We start from the raw sequence: 23,613 nt of genomic DNA, 5'->3' as shown, positions 1-23,613 counted from the left end.
TTTGCAACTCCTTACCTATTGACATTAGGCAGATGCCTCTTTTCAGCAGCTGCTAAAATCAGTTTTCTTGAGGCAAGCCTCTCCAGGCATGTAGAAGCTATTGTGTTTGTAAATCTGTTTTTAACTCATTGTTGGTTTTATGATTTTGAATGTTTTTAAGTATCTGTCCTTAACGCTTTTGCCAATAATTTTATTGTTTTAATTCTTTCTGTAAACCGCTTTGAGATTTTTTACAATAAAGCGGTATATAAATGTTGTAAATAAAAATACATAAATAAATGTTGGAGTCACTGTGGCCCTTGAGTCTCTTCCCACTTTTAGGAACCAAGGAATCTGCCTTATACTGATTCAGGCCATTTCGTACCATGATTTCTTAAATGCAATACCATACCAGCTACAACAAGATTCCTATGAGTAAGGCAGAAAACTAAGCATCTCACAACCAGTCAGGATTCCTAACCAAAAACCAAAAATATGATAAATGAAGAAATATTTATATAAGCAGGACTATCAAATATAAATATCTGTAAAGATATTAATAGTGCAATCCTAGGTTTATTTATTCAGAAGCAAGTCCCAGTGTATTCAGTGGAACTTACTCAAACAGGGACAGAACTGCAACCTCAAGTGATAAGCAACTTCATTCACACAACCCAAAATTCCAAATCATGCCACTTTACGCTGTTTTGCAACTGTTTATACTTGTTTTATGGTTATTGGATTTTAAATGGCTTTATTTCTTGTTGTGAGCTGCCTTGGTTTCCAACCCTACCTCACAGGGTTGTTGGAAAGACTACACACACACACACACACACACACTGCAGATGTATAAATACATACAGCCCATATAATAGTTTATTGTCAAACCAGTTGGTCATTGCAGAAAAATCAGTATTAGTTTAAAAAAAAATCAGTATTACTTTCCTACAGAATAAAAACTGTAATACCTAAGTAAGCCCTGCCTACTTGCTTTAAAATAGGACTGGAGGGAGGACAGAAAGAGAACACAAACACAATTCTTTTTTACATTCACTCCAAAGTCCCATTGATTTTCAGCACATTCATAACCATGTCTACTCAAAAGTAAGTCCTATTGAATTCAATGGGATTTACTCTGGGCATATGGGATTAGCATTGCTTTTACAAAAGCAAGTATTGGGAAGGTTTTCAAAACACTGCCCAGGATCTGACTTCTGCACACAAGAGGAAAAAAAACTAAAATGTATATTACCCAATTTATGAGATTTTCAGATAAACGGGGGGGGAACCACCATTTTCTGGCATTGCAATGAGATTTCTAGACACTGCCACAGGTCAACCAAACACTTCACTGATTGGCTGCAATCGTGAACGGGTGGGGTTAAAGCTACACAGTGCTATACAGTAGTTTAAAAAAAGATTTAACAGTCGGGGGTGGCTGACGTTTTTATGCATATCTTGAGAACCGGACCACCTAATTTTTTTTTTAATTAAAGCTGAGAATCCAGGCCACCTAAGGGGCAAAACGGGCGCCGGGTGGCATGCAAAGAATCCGGGTAAAACCCAGCTAACTGAGCAATATGGCAACCCTACTTATGGTGACCATATGAATCATTGACCTCCAATAGCATCTGTTATAAGCCACCTTGTTCAGATCTTGATTAAACAACTTTACAACACAAAAAGTTACAACCAGATTTTCACTCTGGGCAGTAAAAGCACAGTTCCAGTTACTACCCAAAAGAACATCAACAACATTCTCTTACCGGATAATAAATTCAAACCCAAAGGGGGTAGCATTCTCATGACAACACAAAAGGGATGACACCAAAGGCAAATCTCCTCTAGTGTCTCCCCTTCAGGGTTGACTTTCCCCACTGGGGTTGGCTCACCAGCAGTGGCCTGCCACATTGCAGTAGCTCTCTTATTTAGTCTGTGAGCTCGGATGCAAGTCAATTGGCTGCTGCTGTTTCCACTCTTTTCTTTTTCTGAAATCAGCTTCGACTCAGAAATGGCCTCTTCCATGTCCCAAGACCCCTCCCCGGTAGCAACAATAAAGCAAAACAGTTTAGCAGAACAGGAATTAAAAAGTCTGCATTCTTTTGATTCAATCTTCTAGCTTGAATCCCTTGGATTATATTAAACCAGGGGGGTGAGCAACCTGTGGCTCACCAGATGTTGTTGGGACTCCCAGCTCCCACCAGCCCCAGCCAACATAGTCAATGCTCAGACATGATGGGAGAGTAGCCCAACAGCATCTGAAGAGCCATAGGTTGCCCATCTCTATTTTAGACAGGCGCACTATTTTTTTTTCTGATGCCTTAGCCCCAGGTTCATTTCAGAGCTCACGGTTCCAGTGATCTTTGATCTGATCAACTATCTTGCTCTCTAAGATTTTAAAGCTGCAGCCCATCTGCTGCCAAGTGATGTCTTAATTGCTACATTTACACAATTATCTCCTCCCTTAAAGCCAAAGCTCTTAGGATTTTGTTGTCCCAGATACCCGTATTTCCTTGCTCTCAGAGCACTCAGGTGATCTTGTGAGGAAAAATATGATGTGTGGCTCTGCTAAAGTTGCAATAAGGTACTGCATTACCTGGTTGAGGTAGAATACAATTATCTATGTTTGCTGCTTGCTTTATAGTCCATTAAGTTTGGGAGCTAGGAACTTACACTGCAATCTTGCCCACAGACCAGCCATCCCCCCCCCACCTTATTTTTGTCCAACTTGGACACTGGAAGATCTCTATGCTGCACATACTGCAAATGTATTTATTTGTTTAAAACATTTATATATCACTTTCATTCTCTCTTCCAGGGTGGTTTACAATAAGCTAACAAAAATAATAAAATGCGCTACAATAAGAGCCACAGTGCATGTCACACGTTGCTCACTTTTTTAAAAAGCTTGCTTGAATTGTTCACTTTTATTTTGAAGGGGGGAGCAGCTGTGCAGCTCAGATCTAGACAATGTTCCAAATCCAGATTGGGGGCCCACACCAGCTGAAAATTGCATGGAGAGGGGGATGGTTTTTCAGCAGGAAACTGATACAGATTGAGAACACATACCTGTGGTTTGTTTGTTTTTTAAATAAAGGTGGCTCATTTAAGCATGGTTTTTAAACATTCGTATAGTTTGGCCCTAAAGCTGCAAATGAACAAGGCCTTCTGTTAATTTTTCAGGGAAATGTCTTGTTTGACATCTAAGGCAGCCTTGCCTGACTTGTTTTTGTTCCTCTATTTCTGAAATTCTAGGTCAGCTGTGTTCCAAGTAGAAAAATTGTCAATTATCTAGTCAACAGGTTCCGCACCTTTGATCTAACTATTCAGTAAGGATCCTACTCTCAGGAGCTCAGAATGTATACAGTACTAGCTAAAATGTAATACCCAAAGCCAGTCCTACGATGCTTGGGTAGTTCTGCAATGCTTCTGGCAGAGAACATCAGTCATGAAAGGTCAAGAGAAGGAAGAGAAATACAGAGAAATCCTACTTACCAGATGTCATTGTGCCAGAGGGACTTGGCTTTTCCACATGCAAATTCAGACCCTCACTGTGAAATAAAAGACAGGAAATATCACAAACGCATATTCTATAAAAGAGGTGGGGAGGCTTTTTCAGCCTGTGGGCCACATTTCCTACTGGGCAGCCTTCTAGGGGCCACATGCCAGTAGTGGATAGAGCCAGAGGCAAAAGGGGGTAGAGCAACAAATGAGAATTTTACCCTTGTGCAGTAGGCCAGTTTCTACATACACTGTTCTCTATTCTCCATCCAGAACGCCAGAGATATTTTCAGAGTACAAGGATACATTCTAGGGAGCCAGAACCACTCAAGAAGAGTGTGAAGCAAGGCTCAAGAGGGGTATGGCTGGGAAGAACGTGTGAGAAGGGGAGAATCCCCAGGGCCATAAGGAGGCTTGGAGGCCCACATTCAGTCCCTGGACATGAGGTTGCCCACCCATGTTCTATAGTGATAAAAAAACAGTATGAGTATACACTGTACCCCAGACCACTGATTAACCCTAAGTTACAAATGCAGATTAAGTTTTGCCAATGTTGTGGTGATGTAAGTAGCCTGCCAATGCATCTAGAGTTTAGTAGTGCTCAGCATGAGATCCTCAAATTACGCCCAAACAACAAGGACCGAATCATATCCAAGTACATTTGTGCCAGTAGAAACCAAGATAGCCGGATGTTTGGGATCCATGCCAGTACAGATCTGTGGTTACAACCAGTGTAACTGCAAAACTGGTGAATTCTATAGTTTATGGGCCTAAAACAGGTAGCACTGGGGTTGTGGTAAAAGTTCAGGACTTAGAAGGAATGCCATGTTCATTCAGACCTCAGACGTTCCCACAGCAACAGTGAATTGTCACATGTACAGAAGCTGGAATGCTCCCACTGAAATTGACAGCAAGCCAAAAATTACACCGCCTCCCACTTTCTCCCACCCTGTTACCATAGCTATGAGGGGAGCATAGGAGTCCAACAAACTCTGCAGCCCTGCAAAACACAACAGTAGGATATAAGGCTTAGCAAGGAAGCACACATCCTGGGTGACAGTGTGTGCATGTGTCATGGGCTACATTACTCTTTCCTCATATCTGGAGAACTCAAGAGTATACAAGTGGGAACCTTGCTGATTGGAGCCATAGTGAAAGGATGTCTTGCAGAAAGGGAGCACTGTGCACAAGCAAAAAACAGTCTGGTCCAACAGCAATATGCCCTTTCAATATTTGTTAACACTTAACTCAAAACCTTTATAGATATTCTGCCTCAGGACGCAACCAACACATTCAACAGAAATTTTGACTCTTCTGCTGCAAGTCTGGTGTCTCATACATAACTTTCAGAGGTACCCGAGACCTGCTAGCACAAGAACAGCAACTCCATTCCTTTGTACTGCTTTCAAAACATGCACCAGCACAAATGCTGTCAGCTAAAAGTGTTGAGTGCTTCCACTATTTTTGTTTGGTAATGAAGGTTAAAAGAGATCCTTTCCCTCACTCCCCTACTTGTTACTCATCTCAACTGCCTTCAAGATAAGGCTGTCAATGGAAAAGGAGAGGAGGCAAAGGAATCTACATCCCCACCTGCCACCAGGATTCATTATCTGCATGTGATTATCAAAGGTCTGATGGGATAATAACCAGAGGCACTGGCAATAAGCCAAATTGGGAATGATGTGCAGGGACTGGCTAAAATGATAGGCATCCTGAGGCATGTGAGATATAGACATGTCCCTAAATGTGGCAATTGGTCTATGCACCACTCCCTCTGCCTGGCTATGACACAGTGCTTCCCTCACAGATGCTTACCTGTGAATCTGTTCTACTAGGATTCTGTATCTAGAGGGTGAACCAGGGCCCTCTTGTGTGCGGAACCTGTGCTGTTCCAGTGGGCTATGCCTCCATATACAGCAGTTAGAGACTGCACAGGCACTAAAATGAATCTTTTTTTCCAGTGGCTATGTAGTTAAGGGCTTACTATGGAAAGTGTTAAGTCTAGATATCTAACCCTTCCCTTTTTTCTTCTGACATTATGGTTACTGGCCAAAGAGCTTAATGGAGAGGTTGGCCTTGTGGTAGTAACTTCAGAATTTTTCCATGACAAGACTTGAATCATCATCTCCTGATTCCCATATCAGCTATGCTGCCAGGCAAGCCATGGTACTGATTCCTCTGAGCTGCCTGCTGTGGTTTCCACTATTCCTTGTGCACCTGCTCCTCCCCTTTTAGAGGACAGCTTTCTTCATTCTTTGGGAGCCTGATCCCCTCAACAGGAATTGAAGCTCTCTCATCAGGTTCCCTGCACTTGTCTTCTCTCTCCTCAGCTATGGAGTTAGCTGGATGTTATGATGGCATATCCAACCTTCCTTCACTATACAGTCCTGGTCTTTGTGTCTCAAACAGGCTGTTTCTGGCACTCAGGATCTGAGTTCTGAAGGATAATAGCTGCTGAGCTTCTGCTGGTTGAACCATGGTGTTGTGCACAGTGGAAAGTGCACTGGTTTCTTAATATTGTGGGATTGTTCTACTGTCATTGTGTGTTGGCTCCTTCTGTGCCTTAATGGAGGAGGGGGTTTACTGCCATACAACATGGTGGATGGAAGTGGAGTTGCCATGGATGCTGATGGTATGGCTGCAAGTGTGGCTATGTTCTCTTGTTGTTTAAAAAAGGCTAAGGTTAACATTCGGACTCAAAAGGAGGGCAAACATTTTACAAATGCCTTCCTTTGCGCCCCTTGTTTGCCTCTTCTTCACCATCTGTTAGTGTTTCCTGCCTGTACTCTAATGTCCTATAGATAATTAAAAAATGGTGCCCAGTAAGACTGGGGAGCGAAGTGAGGTAAACATTTTGCCTCTCATGGGCAGCCCCCAAAATCACAGACTGTTAAACCACTTTTAGCTAAGCCATCGCTTAAAGTGGTATCATTTTGTTGCCAGAGTACATAGGGCTAAGACTACATTGCATTGATGCTAGTGCCTGCTGACATAGTGATCCCATTGGGACAAGCTGCTAAGAAACAAACTAAAGAAATATGCTGCTCCTTTTTCTGGAAGGCATTAAAGAATAAGACAGTGATGTTGGTGATCCCATTTTGGCTGTTAAGGAACACATTAACTTTTGTCCCATTCATTCTTGGCCTTTCCATACCATTGCTGCATGTAGAGAATGCACTTTAGCATTCTCTTCTTGAACACATAATGACAGAGCTACAGTCTTGTGGTCAAAATGTGACCTTGGTGGCAGATGGTCTTTCCTCCTTTCACCGCATTTTTGTTTCTAGTTAAATGAAGAATGAGGATATAGTGTTAAATTACTTTCAGCTTGCAATGGAACTTATCTATTAGTGGACGTTTGTGATTTAGCAGGTTTTTAGTCTCCTTCCCCACTCCAATTTCTCAACACTATTATTAATATTTTTCTCTATCACCTTCCACAAATGTCTCAAGGCGATGTACAAGATACAGTAAAAATAGCTTTAAAAAGGAGTTTAAAACAACATAGAAATTAACAACAGATAAATGTAAGAACACCCACCTATTCATCTAGCTGGGAAAGCTTGTCAGAACAAAAATGTGTTTCTTTCTGGAAAGTTCAGGTAGTCGGCTCCTATCGTATCTATTCTCAACAGGACTGCTGTTGCACAGAACAGGGCAGTCACACTCCAAGTTACTGCGGAGCGGGCTATAATATACAGCACTAACTGATTTATTATTTTATTATATTTCAACCACCCTTCTTCCAAGGATTTCACAATGGCATATATAGTTCTCCCACTCACTGTACATTCAGATCAATCCTGTAAGGTACATTAGAGGCAGTAATGGTAAGTACTTTTCCTCACCCTATTGTGCTGCAAAAAGGGCAAATGCTATTTTAGGCTGCATTAACAGAAGTATAGTTTCCAAATTGTGTGAAGTACTCATTCCCCTCTATTTGGCACTGGCTAGGCCTCATCTTGAGTACTGTGTCCAGTTCTGGACACCACATTTTAAGAAGGATGCAGACAAACTGGAACAGGTTCAGAGGAGGGCAACAAAGATGATCAGGGGATTAGAAACAAACCCTATGAGGAGAGACTGAAATAACCGGGCATGTTTAGCCTTGAGAAGAGAAGAGTGAGGGGAGCTATGATAGCACTGTTCAAGTACTTGAATGGTTGTCACACAGAGGAGGGACAGGATCTCTTCTCAGTCATCCCAGAGTGCAGGACACAGAATAATGGGCTCAAGTTACAGGAAGCTAGATTTCAGCTGAACATCAGAAAAACTGCATAAACGTTAGAGCAGTACGATAATAGAACCAATGACCAAGGAGGTGGTGGGCTCTCCAACACTGGAGGCCTTCAAGAGGCAGCTGGACAGCCACCTGTCGGGTATGCTTTAATTTGGATTCCTGCAGTGAGCAGGGGGTTGGACCCATTCCAACTCTACTATAGACCCCTTCCAACTCTACTGTTCTGTGACTGTATGATTTTATGAGAGTTTGCATGTAGGATGTTTTTTCCAGGCAGCCACAAAAACATCAGGGGGTTTCCAACAGGAAACAGATTTTGTTCTGCAAGAACCTCTTTACTTCGAAGGTACAAATTGCCTCCTGATTGTGAATCTACGGGTTTATCTGTAGAGCAATTTCTGTAGTGTTTCAGCATCAGACTTAAGAAGTATGGGACAAGTCATCTGAAGCAGCACAGATAATATGGCATAGTCTAAGTCCACACTTTTAATTACCCCAGTCCTCACTGTCAACCCTGTTTGCTATGCAGATGGAAGAAGGCTAGCTGCAGAATAACCTCAGAGCATGTCTGACTTGCACTGAATATCTAATCCCTGAAACATGTTCTGAGCAAAAACTGCCCCCACCATGGTAGGGTTGGCATATGCAATCTGTATTGAATCCATGTAAGAACTGTTTTAAATTCCGGCAGGGAATTTTACAGTAATTATTGCTTTCGGAGGATCCATATTAAAATATAAATGGGAGACAGAGAGAAACAAGTTCTAGATCAAAATCAGTACCAAAAAAAGATCTGTGGCATCTGTGCCTTGCATCCACATGAATTATATAGCCCCGAGAGTGGCTGTATACTATAGCCAGCATGGATGTTTTGCATTCCGTAATGTTAAATTGAAAATACACCCCCATGCCATTCTGCTGCTTCCCATAAGCTCATTTCAAAACAAAACCTTATGAAATGTAATAGTCCTGAACTCAGAAATGCTTGCTTAACAACTCTTTACGTTTTCATGGTGATACACAAAACACTCAGAGATAATCTAGAGATCAAAGTGTAAAACAAGAGAAAAAAATCCAGACCTCTGTTAGATGTTTTTCTGTCAGTGGCCTCGTAATTTGTTGAAATTAATTAAAACTCAGCCATGTTCACAGAGTATCTGTAATCCATTTTCTGCACTTTAAAAGTTTAAATAATTCATGGCTGATTTTTAATTAATTTAACATTGGAGTCTATGATAGTGCAAGCATGCTCAGTAAAAACCAACTGACAGTTGCTTGGATTGGCTAATAAGGGTCCACACCCACACCAGACATTTGTCCCACCGGGCTTCCCCCAAAGAATCCTGGGAAGTGTCGTTTGTGAAGAGTGCTGAGAGTTGTTAGGAGATTCCTGTTCCCTGACAAAGCTCCAGCAGCCAGAGTGGTTGAACAGTCAGCCCCTCTTCTGGGGATTGTAGCTCTGTGAGGGGAATAGAGAGTCTTCTAGCAACTTTCATCACCCTTCACAAACTACAATTCCTAGGATTCTTTAGGGGACACCATGACTGTCTAAAATGGAATAAAAGTCTGATGTGGATGTGGCCAGGGGCAGCTTTGGTTTAAATTTGGGTGGAAGACTACATGTGCCTGCTGTAGAATAAAAAGGTAGGGGAAACCCTGAAAAACAAAGATACTGTTCACAATGTTTCCTGTTTGGAAAGGAAAGGGGCTTTCCCTCTGCCCAGTGCCCATCCAGCCAATCTCCTCCCCTCCCTCCCTCTCCCCTTCACCTTCCTCACTACCCCTACCCTTCCTCCCCCTCCCCCCTCCTATCTGCCCCTCCCTCAAGTCAGTTTCACCTATCCTAAGCATGATTGTACTGGAGTAAATCAAACAGATCTCAGAAAACATGCAAATGATCAAACCTGCCATCCTTTCCTCCTCCCTCCTATCCCCTCCCTCTTGCCCCTCCCACCCCTTCTCCTTCCAATCCTTCCCCTCCCCCTTCTCCTCCTCCCCCATGGTCAGTTTTACCTATCCTAAGCATGATTGCATGGGAGTAAATCCCATTGAACTCAATAACCGTGCGAATGATCAGACCTCCCTCCTAACTTCTTCCTCCCCTCCCACCTTCCGCCTTCCTCCTCTCCTGCCCGCTTCAGCCCTCCCTCCCTCCCCCGTGGTCATTTTCACCTATCCTAAGTATGATTGCATGCGAGTAAATCGCATTGAACTCAATAACAATGCAAATGATCAGATCTGCCTTTTCCCTCCCCTCCGTCTCTCCTACTACGTAGGGACAAAGAAAACTATTACAATAGTTATTGTATAGAAATAGAAAAGGACAACAAAATGGGAAGAACAACAGCCCTATTCCAAAAGATTAGAGAAATGAAAGAGAAATTTAAACCACGAGTAGGGATGTTGAATAATCAACAGGGAAACACACTGACTGACCGAGATGAAATAAAAGGAAGATGGAAGCAATACACTGAAGAACTCTGTAAAAGAGATCACAGGATGACAGATTCATTCACGGAGGAACCATATGATGAAGAACCAGAAATTTTAGAATGTGAGGTGAAAGCTGCTCTTAAAATTCTTGGAAGAAACAAATCAACAGGAATAGACAGCATACCAATTGAGTTGCTACAAGCTACTGAGACTGAATCTGTCCAAATTTTGACAAAAAAATTGTCAAGAAATATGGAAAACTAAACAATGGCCCACAGACTGGAAGCGTTCAATATATATCCCACTTCCAAAGAAAGGGGATCCCAGAGAATGCAGTAATTACCGAACTATTGCCTTAATATTCCATGCAAGTAAAGTAATGCTCAAGATTCTACAACAAAGGCTCTTACCATATATGGAGCGAGAAATGCCAGACATCCAAGCTGGATTTAGAAAGGGAAGAGGCACCAGAGATCATATCGTGAACATACGTTGGATAATGGAACGGAGCAAGGAATTTCAGAAGAAAATCACCCTGTGTTTTATAGACTACAGCAAAGCCTTTGACTGTGTAGATCATGAAAAACTATGGAATGCTTTAAAAGAAATGGGGGTGCCACAGCATCTGATTGTCCTGATGCGCAACCTATACTCTGGACAAGAGGCTACTGTAAGGACAGAATATGGAGAAACCGATTGGTTCCCATCGGAAAGGGTGTGAGACAGGGGTGTATTTTATCACCCTATTTGTTTAAACTGTATGCAGAAAATATCATACAAAAAGCAGGATTGGACCAAGATGAAGGAGGTGTGAAAATTGGAGGGAGAAACATCAATAAGATATGCAGACACAATACTCTTAGCAGAAACCAGTAACGATTTGAAACGAATGCTGATGAAAGTTAAAGAGGAAAGCACAAAAGCAGGACTACAGCGGAACGTCAAGAAGACTATAGTAATGACAATGGAAGATTTATGTAACTTTAAAGTTGACAATGAGGACATTGAACTTGTCAAGGATTATCAATACCTCGGCACAGTCATTAACCAAAATGGAGACAATAGGCAAGAAATCAGAAGAAAGCTAGGACTGGGGAGGGCAGCTTGGAGAGAACTAGAAAAGGTCATCAAATGCAAAGGTGTATCACTGAACACGAAAGTCAGGATCATTCAGACCATGGTATTCCCGATCTCTATGTATGGATGTGAAAGTTGGACAGTGAAAAAGGCGGATAAGAGAAAAATCAACTCATTCGAAATGTGGTGCTGGAGGAGAGCTCTGCGGATACCATGGACCGCGAAAAAGACAAATAATTGGGTGTTAGAACAAATTAAACCAGAACTGTCACTAGAAACTAAAATGATGAAACTGTGGTTATCATATTTTGGATACGTAATGAGAAGACATGATTCACTAGAAAAGACAATAATGCTGGGAAAAACAGCAGGGAGTCGAAAAAGAGGAAGGCCAAACAAGAGATGGATTGATTCCATAAAGGAAGCCACAGACCTGAACTTACAAGATCTGAACAGGGTGGTTCATGACAGATGCTCTTGGAGGTCGCTGATTCATAGGGTCGCCATAAGTCAAAATCGACTTGAAGGCACATAACAACAACAACCCCCTCTCCTTCCCCCTCTCTCCTTCCCCTTCCCTCCCTCCCTTCCTTCCCCTCTCCATTCCTCTCCTCCCGTCCTCCCTTCTTCCAAGCTACACAGGAAGTGAATTGGACTGTGAAAGACCAACCCAAACCGTGTTTGCGTTTTTACAAATTTGTAGGGCAGTACACTATCTCAGAGAGAGGTCAGGTCTCCTGCTCCCCTGGTACATTCACTGTAGCTGCCCAATTGCCCTGCTTTTTAAAGTTTGATAGAAATATCTTTTGGATATAGGTACATTCTTAAAAAGTCCTGGCATCCAATGAAGTGTGAGCATGTTTAAAGATGTGTAGGCCAGTGTAGGAGAGGCCAAGGCAATGCAATAAAGAGCTGATAAGAAAGAGCAAATAGCCTCTTGTGCATTGTGGCTTTTTGAGGGAATATATACTGAGATCTTTTGCAGGGACCATAGAGTGTATTGGAGGGCACACTGGTGTCCACAGGTGCCATGCTGGCGAACCCTGGTCTATGGAAAGGTAAAAAAGAAGTCCAAGACACATACCAAGTCCTGCCTGGCTATTTTATCAACCACCCAACTCTTTCTCTCACAGCCCATTCCACCTCCTTTCGCTGCCACTTCCCACCTCTACAAGGTTATAACAGCTTCCACTCCTAGTCTTATACAGTCAGGGGAGAGGGAGGGAAGTAGCCATAGCAGCTATATATCCATTTCTAAGCTCACCCTTCACCAGATCTGGCAACATCAAGCCACAATATTGAATTTTATGAAATTGTGGCTAAGAAAAGACATCCTAAAATACTGGGGAGATTTAGAGATGGAATGGCTAAGTATTCTGCTTCATTTTCCTGAGCTCTCTCTCTCTCTCTTTCTCCCATAGGCTCCCAAGTAGCAGTGGGCAGCATGAGCACACACCCAGCTTGTGGTGAATCCAGTTAAACCCCAATGAGACCTGGGCAGAGAAGAGAAAATACTGCCCAAAACAATCTGCTGCCTTCCCAAACTATTCCAAGACTTTCAACATCTAGATACAGACATTCAGTTTCCATACTATGTGGCCAAAGACAAACCAATAGCAATCCCATTAGTTTGTCTTTGGCCTTGAACTACTTGTAACCCTCCAATTTTCCTCAAGAAAACACATTGCCCATCTGCTAAGCATGATAGTCCAATAGCGCCTCTCAAATCTATGAGACCATAGAAAAGGATGTGGTTGGTGGGCTCCATTCAGCTTGGTGGATGAGATGTTGTGCAGGTCTTTTCTAAACAATTGATTCAGCTTATGTACTAGCTCATTAAAAAACAAAAACAAACTTGAACTGTGTTAATAGTATGTTGCAGTTATTGATGATGTAAAGAAAGTAACCCTAACATTTATTTTTAAGAAATATATTATATCCTGCTCTCCTCCAGGGGTCTCCCATCCAAGGAAGTGATAAGGTCCACACTTGATTAACTTCAGGATCAAGTGCCTCAGGACACTCAGTAGGCCCCATAACCGTTGTTAAAATACATTGCCCTTTTTCCAATTGTCTTGAATATATTCAAGAACTGGTCTTCGGCCCTTGCTATAAATCTTGACATAAAACTACACTCCCCCAAGTGTCAGCACACGGGCATGGTCAGGTAGCTGCCAGAGCCACCATTGATACTTGTTCTAAGTCCCCCCTTCCCGTAGGACATTTCCCTTGGATCTTTTTTAAGGGGGGTACACATAGTAGTGACTCTAAACTTTGCCCTTTCCTGATATTGTCATCATACATACAGTAGTAAGTAACACCTCCAACATATAGCTTCCTAACATTTAATTTTCTTCCCTTCTGTAAACAAAAATCACCTGGGCTTAAAACACACCAGACATTTTGCCATTTTCTACCCTCATCAAAGTTTTAAAAGTTGTTGAGTCTAGAAGACACTGGTCTGGTCTGCACCTGCAAACAGTCAAGGTAAAAACTGTCCTTAACCAAAACCAGGTAACCAAAAAACTGAGTTATTGGAAAAATACATAAAGGAAATGCTGTTCTTTATATGTGATATTATGTAATTGTAATAAAGACTCTACCATTCAATCTATAACAGGCCAACGTGCCATGTAAAACTATCAGCCAATTGTTCGATTACATTTTATTGCAGTCCTTACAAGCCTGTAAAATAGGTCAATATTTTATTCTATATTACAGTTGGAGGACTGAAGCTTAATCTACCAAATGAGTTAATGGTAGTGGTGAGATTTGAATTTGGGACTGTGTAATTTGATAGATCCTTGTCTTTGGGGTTGCCAGTATGATACAGGACTTCAGTGCCAATAAGATTCTATAACTGAAATGGCACTTGCTCTACATTTGCACCTCAGAAACTCTAAGCATCTTGCAAGCCTCCTCACTGATCTCTTTCCAGTCATTGCCTACACGATGGCTATACAACTTTGTTTTTCTGATAATCTACACTTTTAAAAAATAAATAAATTTGAAACTCTTTTAACAATAACTGTAATTAGTGATGCCATAAACCAGAACATGACTAGAAATTAAACAATACAGCACATGCTGGTGAAGGATGTGCTGATCTAAATACAGTACCAGATCAATACAAATAGCAAGAAATTTTACAAGAGAACTAAATTCAACGATCTGCCACCTTACCTTTGGTCAGGCTTTTCCGTGAGGGGTGCCATATTCTGCGCTCCTGGTTTTAACCAGGGAGGCAAGAGTGATTACTGGTCTAAAGCATATACTCTATGTCCCTCTTAGCTGCTTGGGAAGAATTTGTCTGAGGAAACTTCTTCCTGCTCTGCTGACACCTTTAAATACACCACTCCTCCAACGACTGTGCTTTAATCAGCTGAGCCTGTCTGAGTCATGCCATTGGCCTGCTCAACGACCAGCCACTCCTCCCAGCCTGCCCAACACTCCTCTCATTCTGACATCAGCCAGACTCCAATTCTTTCAGCAGATCAGTGTGGAATCTCTGGAGAGTGAATGAGGGACTCACCCTAAGGCAGAAAGAGAGACATGGTGGAAGGAGAAAAGGAGACAAGAGGCCCTTTACATACATAGTCAGCTGAATATAGGCAAGCAGTCTTACATGATGGGGGGGGGATCCTTTCATCTTTACACATAACTGGCATCTATTATGCAGTGCCACCTATCTCATGTCAATAGACAGGAATCACAGCAGCTGTCTGACAAGTATTTCTACAGTTGGCACCACAGAAAAGTAGGAGAAGTACTTCATAATAATAATAATAAAATTTTATTTGTTAGTCGCCTATCTGTCCGACTTAACGGACACTCTAGGCGACTTACATAGAATAAAATATACAATATACAATATACAATCAACACATTCATCAGATTAATCTAACATCAAAAACAATAATTAAAAGATCAAGAAAAACTAATCCACCCCAACGTTCTTATAGGCCTGCCTGAATAGCCAGGTCTTTAAAGCTCGGCGGAAACTCATCAGGGAGGAGGCATGTCGGAGATCGTAAGGGAGAGAATTCCAGAGGGTGGGGGCCACAACTGAGAACGCTCTCTCTCTGGTCCGCACCAGCCTAGCTGTTTTGACTGGTGGGACCGAGAGGAGGTCCTGTGTGGCTGATCTTGTAAGGCGGCCTAATGGGAATGGAGCAACTCCCTTATGAAGAAAGGTTGCAGCATTTGGGGCTTTTTAGTTTAGAGAAAAGGCGGGTCAGAGGAGACATGATAGAAGTGTATAAAATTATGCATGGCATTGAGAAAGTGGATACAGAAAAGTTTTTCTCCCTCTCTCCTAATACTAGAACTCGTGGACATTCAAAGAAGCTGAATGTTGGAAGATTCAGGACAGACAAAAGGAAGTACTTCTTTACTCAGCGCATAGTTAAACTATGGAATTTGCTCCCACAAGATGCAGTAATGGCCACCAGCTTGGATTTTCATTCTGTCTTCCACGGTATTAGCTATGCTCCCCAACTTGGATCATTTGCAAATTTGATAAGCATGCTTTGTACCTCCTCATCCAAGTCATTAATAAAAATGTTAAAGAGCACTGGGCCCAGGACCAAGCCCTGTGGTACCCCACTTGTTACCTCCGCCCAATTTGAGAAGGAACTATTGATAAGCACTCTTTGAGTACAATTCTGGAGCCAACTGTGGATCCATCTGATAGTTGTTTCATCCAGCCCACATTTAACTAGCTTACTAATCAGAATATCATGGGGCACTTTGTCAAAAGCTTTGCTGAAACCAAGATACATTATGTCCACAGCATTCCCACAGTCTACAAGGGAGGTTACCTGATCAAAAAATGAGATAAGATTAGTTTGGCAGGATTTGTTTTTCATAAATCCATGTTGACTCCTAGTAATCACTGCATTGCTTTCAAGGTGCTTACAGACTGGCTGCTTTATAAAAGCGGAACCACCGTAATACAGTGTCCCCAATACCCATCCCACTGAGTCATTCCAGGAAGATACTATGGTCAATGGTATCAAATGCTGCTGAAAGATCAGGCAATAAAGATCACAATAAAGGTCATCCATCAGGGTGATCAAGGCTGATTCTGTTCTGATACCAAGTCTGAATCCAGATTGTGATGGATTGAGATAACCAATCTCATCCAGGAATACCTGCAATTGCTCTACAATTACTTTCGCCATCACCTTTGCCAAGAAAGGGGTGTTGGTAACTAGTCTATAGTTGGTACACTCCACTGGGTCCAGTGTGAGCTTTTAAAGAAGTGGACGCACCACTGCCTCTTTCAGGGCAGTGGGCATCACACCATCATGCAAAGATGTATTTACTACACCTGTGGCCCATTCAGTCACCCCACACCAATTAGCTTTAATAAGCCAGGATGGACAAGGTGGTCTGGTGCATCACTAAAAGCATCTTGTTCACATCATCAGGCCACATTAATGGGAACTGATCCCACAACACTGGGTTCGAGATTGCATTGGTGCTGGAGGAGAGCTTTATGGATGTGAAAGCTGGACAGTGAAAAAGGCGGATAAGAGAAAAATCAACTCATTTGAAATGTGGTGCTGGAGGAGAGCTTTACGCATACCATGGACTGCGGAAAAGACAAATAATTGGGTGTGAGAACAAATTAAACCACAAATTAAACCAGAACCATCACTAGAAGCTAAAATGATGAAACTGAGGTTATCATACTTTGGACACATCATGAGAAGACATGATTCACTAGAAAAAACAATAATGCTGGGAAAAACAGCAGGGAGTCGAAAAAGAGGAAGGCCAAACAAGAGATGGATTGATTCCATAAAGGAAGCCACAGACCTGAACTTACAAGATCTGAACAAGGTGGTTTACAACAGATGCTATTGGAGGCCACTGATTCATATGGTCTCCATAAGTCGTAGTCGACTTGGAGGCACATAACAACAACTAAGAGACACCTACAACCTTTACAGGCCTACAGTAGTCAAGGTTTAAGTTTGTGGTGTGGCAGCACCACTCTTAAAAGTCACTGCCTAATTGTAGGGCCAGTCCTCATTGAGCAGCTTTTATGTCTGGTGAGTTAGAATCACTTGGGGCTTGCCTAATTATGCATAGGATCTGGCCATTCAACAGCAGCAGGAGAACAAATCTGTTTGCTCTCTCTGTGTGTCTGTATTTACACTGGCTCAGGAAGGAGAGGTTCAGCTGCAGCAGAAAAACAGGTTTGTGTGCAGTCCAAACCTGTGTTTGTGTTACATATATTTACATTTGGTCAGGAGGGGGCAGTTATGCCTAGTGCTTAACAGAACAACTGCAGATAACAGGAGGCTGGCTGAAGCTCAAGCATGCATTTAACATGCGTCAGATGGGGAAAGTTTTGTCTGGCACTTGTCAAAGGAGCAAAATAGGCTGTCTGCAGCCCTTGCATTTGCCTCTGGTCAGGAGGGAGAAAGCGATTGTGCTTGGCCCTTCACCTAGCAATGGTGGGAGCAGGAGGCAAGGAGGAAAGTTGGGGGAGATGTGTTTTATAGAGCCCATTGAATTGGGAGGTTTTGCCACTAAATCCAGCTCTGACAGCAGTGGGAGCAAGAACCTCAAGAACAGGCATTTCGCTGCACCTCATACCTGGGGGGAGGAGGTAGCACAGGGAAATGGAGATAGAGGGTGTCCTAAAACCTGGAGTGTGTTCGCAGTGTGCACCAAACAAACATCAGAAGTTGGGTGAAAGTGAGGAGAAGGGCTTAAAATTGGACTGTTATTATGGACACCTGCAGGACTTTTTGCGGGGTGGGGGATGGCAAAGTAAGCACTCCAGATAAATAAACATAATTAGCATCAGAGAACAGGTCTCCCATTTCTGATAGATCTGGTGACTGAGTAGTGAAGGCCTGGGTAGACCTAGCCCCTGAGAAACATGTACTCAGGTCTACCTCTCCATTATTTCTCAGTGTGTAGAACTGCTATTATACAGCAATGAGAGTGGCTGTATACTATAGTCAGCATGGATTTTTGGCATTCCACAAAACTTAACTACAACTACACTTCCCAGGATTCTTTGAGAGAAGCCATGACTGCCCAAAGTGAAATAAAGGTCTGGTGAGGGTGTGGCCCCCTCATTTGCCAAACCAAGCAGCTGTGAGTCTGGCTTTTAGAACACTGACAGTTGGTTCTTACTGAGCATGCCCCGGCTTCTTGACTATTTAATTTATTATTGTAGTAGTAGTCATCACTGTAAGTGGAGAAGTGTATATGAGATAAAGTTAGTTGCAACTGAGTCCCATATCAAGCAGTGGGATTTATCAGTCCTAGTCTGCTCTATAATGGCAGTTTCAAGGATACTTACTGACAACAGCTTCCTTTGATTGGATTGTAGCTTAGATCTAAATTTTCATTTCACCAATTTCAAAAAGCTTGTTTTATTTTACTCTATTCATTAGAGAGGAAGAACAAGTCCTCAATGTTGAGATTGCAAAGATTGCATGTGTCAAAGCCCAACCCTGTTCACATGAAAAATGGCATGAACACCTGGAAGATTTTAGCAGGCCACAATATGGAGGAAAAGATCCAGAGGCACACACAGTTTTAGCAGGTGGATTTGTTCTAGGATGGCCAAATGCAAGAAAGGATAGGACTTCTGGACCTTTAATCATTCTGTAGAAGAGAGAATTTCATTACAAACCACACCTGCTAAAAATCCCACTTCAACACAACCGACCTGTGTAGAGCCCTGACCTCTTTTGCATCTCCCCCTCCCCTCCCCAGTTTGCTTACCTACTATGGATGGACGGACGGACGGAGTCCAGTTATGACTCTGCTCAGGTTTACTTGATTGTGTGGTGGCTTTGCCTTAGCAGAAAGAACTTCCACTCAGCCCCTGGCTCCTTCAGGAGGAAGGGATATAACCCAACAACAGCAACAAAAGTTTGGCACAAATTTGCACTATCGCCTCCACCCACTTAAGCCTCCTGTACCTCCTAAAAAATTGCTCCAGAAGGTTGAGAGAGCCTCTAGAAGAAAATGGGATATGGTATAGAAAGCTGTAACATGGGGGGTGGGGGAGAGAGGTAAGCAAACACAGGGTGCTCTGACTCGCATGAGCAGAAATACTGTCTGCTATGGCAAAGCCACCATTGAATGCAGTGGGCTGTATCCAATCAGACTTACTTCTAGGCACTATGCATACCATTGAACACAGTGGGGCTAACTTCTGACTATGTAAACCTGGCATTCTATACGCACACCCGACGCTGATGCCACAAGCCTGTTGAAGCCCACAAGGAGGACCTGAGCACAACAGCACTTTTCTGCTGAACTCCTAATGCCAGCAGAATAAATTAAATTTCAGTCAGAAAGTTAGCGTCAGAAATTGGCACAGAACCATTTATCATTATCCGTTATACTCATAAGTGCAAGATGTGTCAGTACTTACAAAAAGGAATGGCAATACATGAGCTCCAGCTGTATTTCCTGTATGAACATTCAGGATTGTAAAAAAGAGAACCAAGAAATATTAAAGTGACAACATTGTACTTTCCTAATTTGGTGTTGAGGGTCTGTGATCAATAAAACTGAGTTAGAGCACACAATGTGGTAACAAAGCAATGTGAAACATCAAGGTCTAATGTTACAGTAACTGACTAATGGGCTCCTGTCAAGTCTCTTGGAAAGTTTCTTGCAAAGCACCATTTGCTCCCATGCAGGCACTCTTCAAATTTCTCATAGTTGTATGTCAAATGCATCAGGAGTGGCCAATTCCCTTCTATTCCCATGTTCACTTTCAGAGAGTAAGATGCAAGTATTTATTTATTTATTTATTTATTTATTGCACTTGTATACTGCCCCATAGCCAAAGCTCTCTGGGCGGTTTACAGCAATCAAAAACATTAAAACAAATACACAATTTAAAAACATATTTTAAAAACAATTTAAAACACAATTTTAAACACAATGTAAGATCCTAAAGCTGAAGACCACTGCTACAATCCTATGTGCAGTTACTCAGCAAGTCCTGTTGGAGTTAATGTGCATTGCTTGAGGGTAAATATTCACAGGGTCTAGCTGCAAATTTGGTACTAGGCTTGGTAAAATTGCTGACAAGAAGTCTACAGGCTTTTGAACAGATCCTCTTGATGGATGCCAACATCAGTCTTTGACTTTTTCCTTTCTGCCTTTTAATAAATGCATGCCCCACTGCTCATCTATAATATAGACAACATAGACACAAAAGCTAAGCTTCTAGCTTTAACCATTTCACTAGCCAAGCTTTCCAGTGCATCTGTATAATGAACTGTTGTTGTGTACAACTGAAAGTTCTCGTTTAAACAAGGACATATTATGAGCACATATGCTCTGAAGGATTTCTTTTCTGGCCAGCATTCGTAAAAATATAGCTTTCCATTAGTGTGGGGAAAAATGCTATTTTACTGACATATTTTTAAAGTATTTCAGTGAATGCACAGAGAACCAATGAACTCAACAGGTTAAATTTCTAAATGGAATTAAATAACCTATTTCTCCCCCCCCCGAATGGGAGAAAAAATGAATTCAGTTCTAATTTAAAGGCAAAGCGCGCTAATTCACACTTCTCAAAACAGCACAAGAACTGAAACATAAGCATCCTTTGAAATTTGCCCCACTCCAAATTTTGCAGTGCAGTTCTCCAGCCAAGTCATGTGTGCAAAAAGGCATATACTAGGGTACAGTGCACATCAAAATGCATGTACTGATAAAACTACAATACAGATATGCATCCCATTAGGCAACGCTGCTTGCACAAAAGGTGTATATCAGGAGAAAAGGCCACTAAAATGCTGAATAATTTTCATGAGAACTTTAAAAAAAATCAAATGTGGGGAACTGAACTCAAGATTGGGAATGTTTAAAACTGGGAGAACCCAAAATGGTCAGATTTGCCCCTCCCTACATCCCACCCCCTATATTTGTAGGGGGAAAACACAGTTTTTGCAATTAAGGGAAGAACAATGCTCCAAAGCCAGCTTCTTAACTGGTATATAGTTGAAACCAAGATGTATGTGTTATACTGTATCTGTGTAACAATTTTCTCTCTGTGTGTGTGCATTTCTGGGGGGCAGGGGATAACTTGGAAGGCATGTGGGGCGACTGCTTATCAAACTGCTGATTGTAGGTAGATGGAAAGTAATTATGATTTGATCATTAGTTAACATAGATCACCGCACAAATAAAATAACAGCTTAGGAGGGCAGCAAGTGAGTGCGTATGTTTCAGCAAAAGAATGTGAGCGACATCTAGTTAGTGCTTCTATGTTTACCACTCAGCATTAATGCATATCGAGAAAAACTAGAGGTGGTGGGGAAGGAATGAAAATATTCTGCCATGAGCCTAGTTCAGTATTTTGGATCATCAAAGGAAAGGTTTTTGTGTTATACAATTTATCCCCTTCCAAAAAAAGAAAGGAAAAAAATGAAAAAGAAGCCCAAATCTAAGATGTGGCAGATGTAGAATTCTAGGTAAATCATTGTTACTTGATAGACAAAATGACAGATAGGACAACACATAGTCAAATACAATAGAAATAAGTAGTTTGTAGAGTTTCTAAAAAAAAGAAATATCTCTGCAAAATCTTTGCCTTTGCACCCAGCTTCTACAGTCCCAAACTGTACTAGTTGGGAAGGGTCATATTAGCACACCCAGAAATGTATTCCTGATTAAATCTCCCCACCATATATATCTTAAAAGTAGAAACCTAATTTTATAAGGAGAAAGACAGAGAGAGGAGAAAGACTTAGTGGTGTGGACCTCTGCAGCAGAAAAGGAATATGCAGAGGAGTGAAGGAAAAACCTTCAAGGTGCAACACTTTCCAAAGCGCAGGATGGTGGTTTATCTCCTCTTTTGTCTAGAGCAGAGTGAGAGCTTCAGATGCCACCACTGCCAAGCAATCCTTGTGACTGCACATATTCTCTTACATCAGAAAGCCACCCCTGTACCAAGGCTTCAATTTCACAACATTACTACAACTCAATGTAGACAAAAGAGATTATTCCCAGACCCCCACTTCCCTTGCCCTCCAACCTCATATTTATGTAATCTTTTAGCAAATCCTTGTGTAGTTGTTAACGGAAGCAAGAGTTCCTTCCTGAACATTTCATGGCCACTTTTGTATCTGTGGGTTAATTTATATAGGAAGGCATGCTATATATTAATATTTGTATCTTACAATTCAAGATCTAATATACATTTACGGTGGTTGTATCATGAAGCAAGATGCAACAGAATTTGGGTGCAGCACAAATAGAAGAACTGAAATGGCAACGGCAGAACAGCATAAACCAGCACTGGAGACAGAACATACGTTTGAAATACCAGAGAAAAGAAAAGTATTCACCAGAAGCCAAAATGACAACAACGCAGCTCTTCAGTAATTAATGCCATTCCATTCAACAACAACTTCCACATAGGAATAAACAGTTGCAGGATTAGATCTGCGGTATGCATTTTGTGGAAAACCCTACAGCTACATTCCTTGATCCCTAATATAGCATCTTTATTTATCGAACAACTATCTCTTATTAAAAAAAGTATGACTTACATATCATTGAATTTGCTTCTGTTGGTGTTCTAATGCTCTGAGCTACGCTGAGACTTCTTCCCAAATTATATTGTGGCACATTAATAGAAGCTTCTGGCTATCAACAGTAAGAGGGAAAAGTTGTTCATTTAGGTAAGGAAGTCCTGCTTAATTATCCTTTAGAATGCATTTGGCATTTAGAGAGAGATCTTCATATCCTCATGAACTTTAACAGGATCTGCTATGAAATGCCCTGGGCCATAGGAAGACTGCTGCAGTGTTATGATAGAGTGCACCTGTCAATCATTACTAGCTGTGTGATCTACAACATGGTTAAAGCGAAGCTGGCAGCCAAAATGATACTATCTTGCACAGCCTTTCTATGGTCTAGATGTAATACATCTCACTATACATAATGGCTTGGATCCTAGCAACCATCAATATAACAAGAATTCATAGAATCACAGAATAGTAGAGCTGGAAGGGCCTATAAGGCAATCGAGTCCAACCCCCTGCTCAGTGCAGGAATGCAACTTAAGGCATACCTAACAAGTGGCTGCCAGCTGTCTCTTGTGTGCCTCCAGTGTTGGAGAGCCCACCATCTATCTAGGTAACTGGTTCTTTTTTTTTATTAATTTCAAAATTATACAATACATACATGCAATATCCTCCCTTTCTCCCCCTTATGAGATTGACAGTACACTGAAAAACTATCTGATTTTTATCTCATCCAAACCCTGTCTCTTTCTATCAAAATTCAACTCAGGTAAATAAGACTAAACAATAACTGCTACCTATTAACTAATATCAAATCTGTTTTCATCTCATTCTAACCTCATTTTCCTTTCAGAT

The 23,613-nt window shown here is 41.7% G+C and overlaps 1 protein-coding gene across 33 annotated transcripts in view; it reads right to left on the bottom strand.

The window, feature by feature from the left end:
• Positions 1-23,613, bottom strand: part of SORBS1 (sorbin and SH3 domain containing 1) — a 270,925-nt gene that overhangs the window by 172,536 nt on the left and 74,776 nt on the right. For all 33 annotated transcript variants that reach the window (XM_061634693.1, XM_061634692.1, XM_061634696.1 and 30 more), the window contains one exon: positions 3,475-3,530. In XM_061634693.1, the coding sequence (XP_061490677.1) occupies positions 3,475-3,484 (10 nt within the window). In that variant the 5' untranslated portion in view covers positions 3,485-3,530. The remainder of the gene's footprint in view (positions 1-3,474; positions 3,531-23,613) is intronic.

Source organism: Rhineura floridana, chromosome 7 (genome assembly GCF_030035675.1).
Source record: "Rhineura floridana isolate rRhiFlo1 chromosome 7, rRhiFlo1.hap2, whole genome shotgun sequence".
Taxonomy (NCBI): Eukaryota; Metazoa; Chordata; class Lepidosauria; order Squamata; family Rhineuridae; genus Rhineura; species Rhineura floridana.
This window is presented reverse-complemented; position numbering and strand designations above follow the sequence as displayed.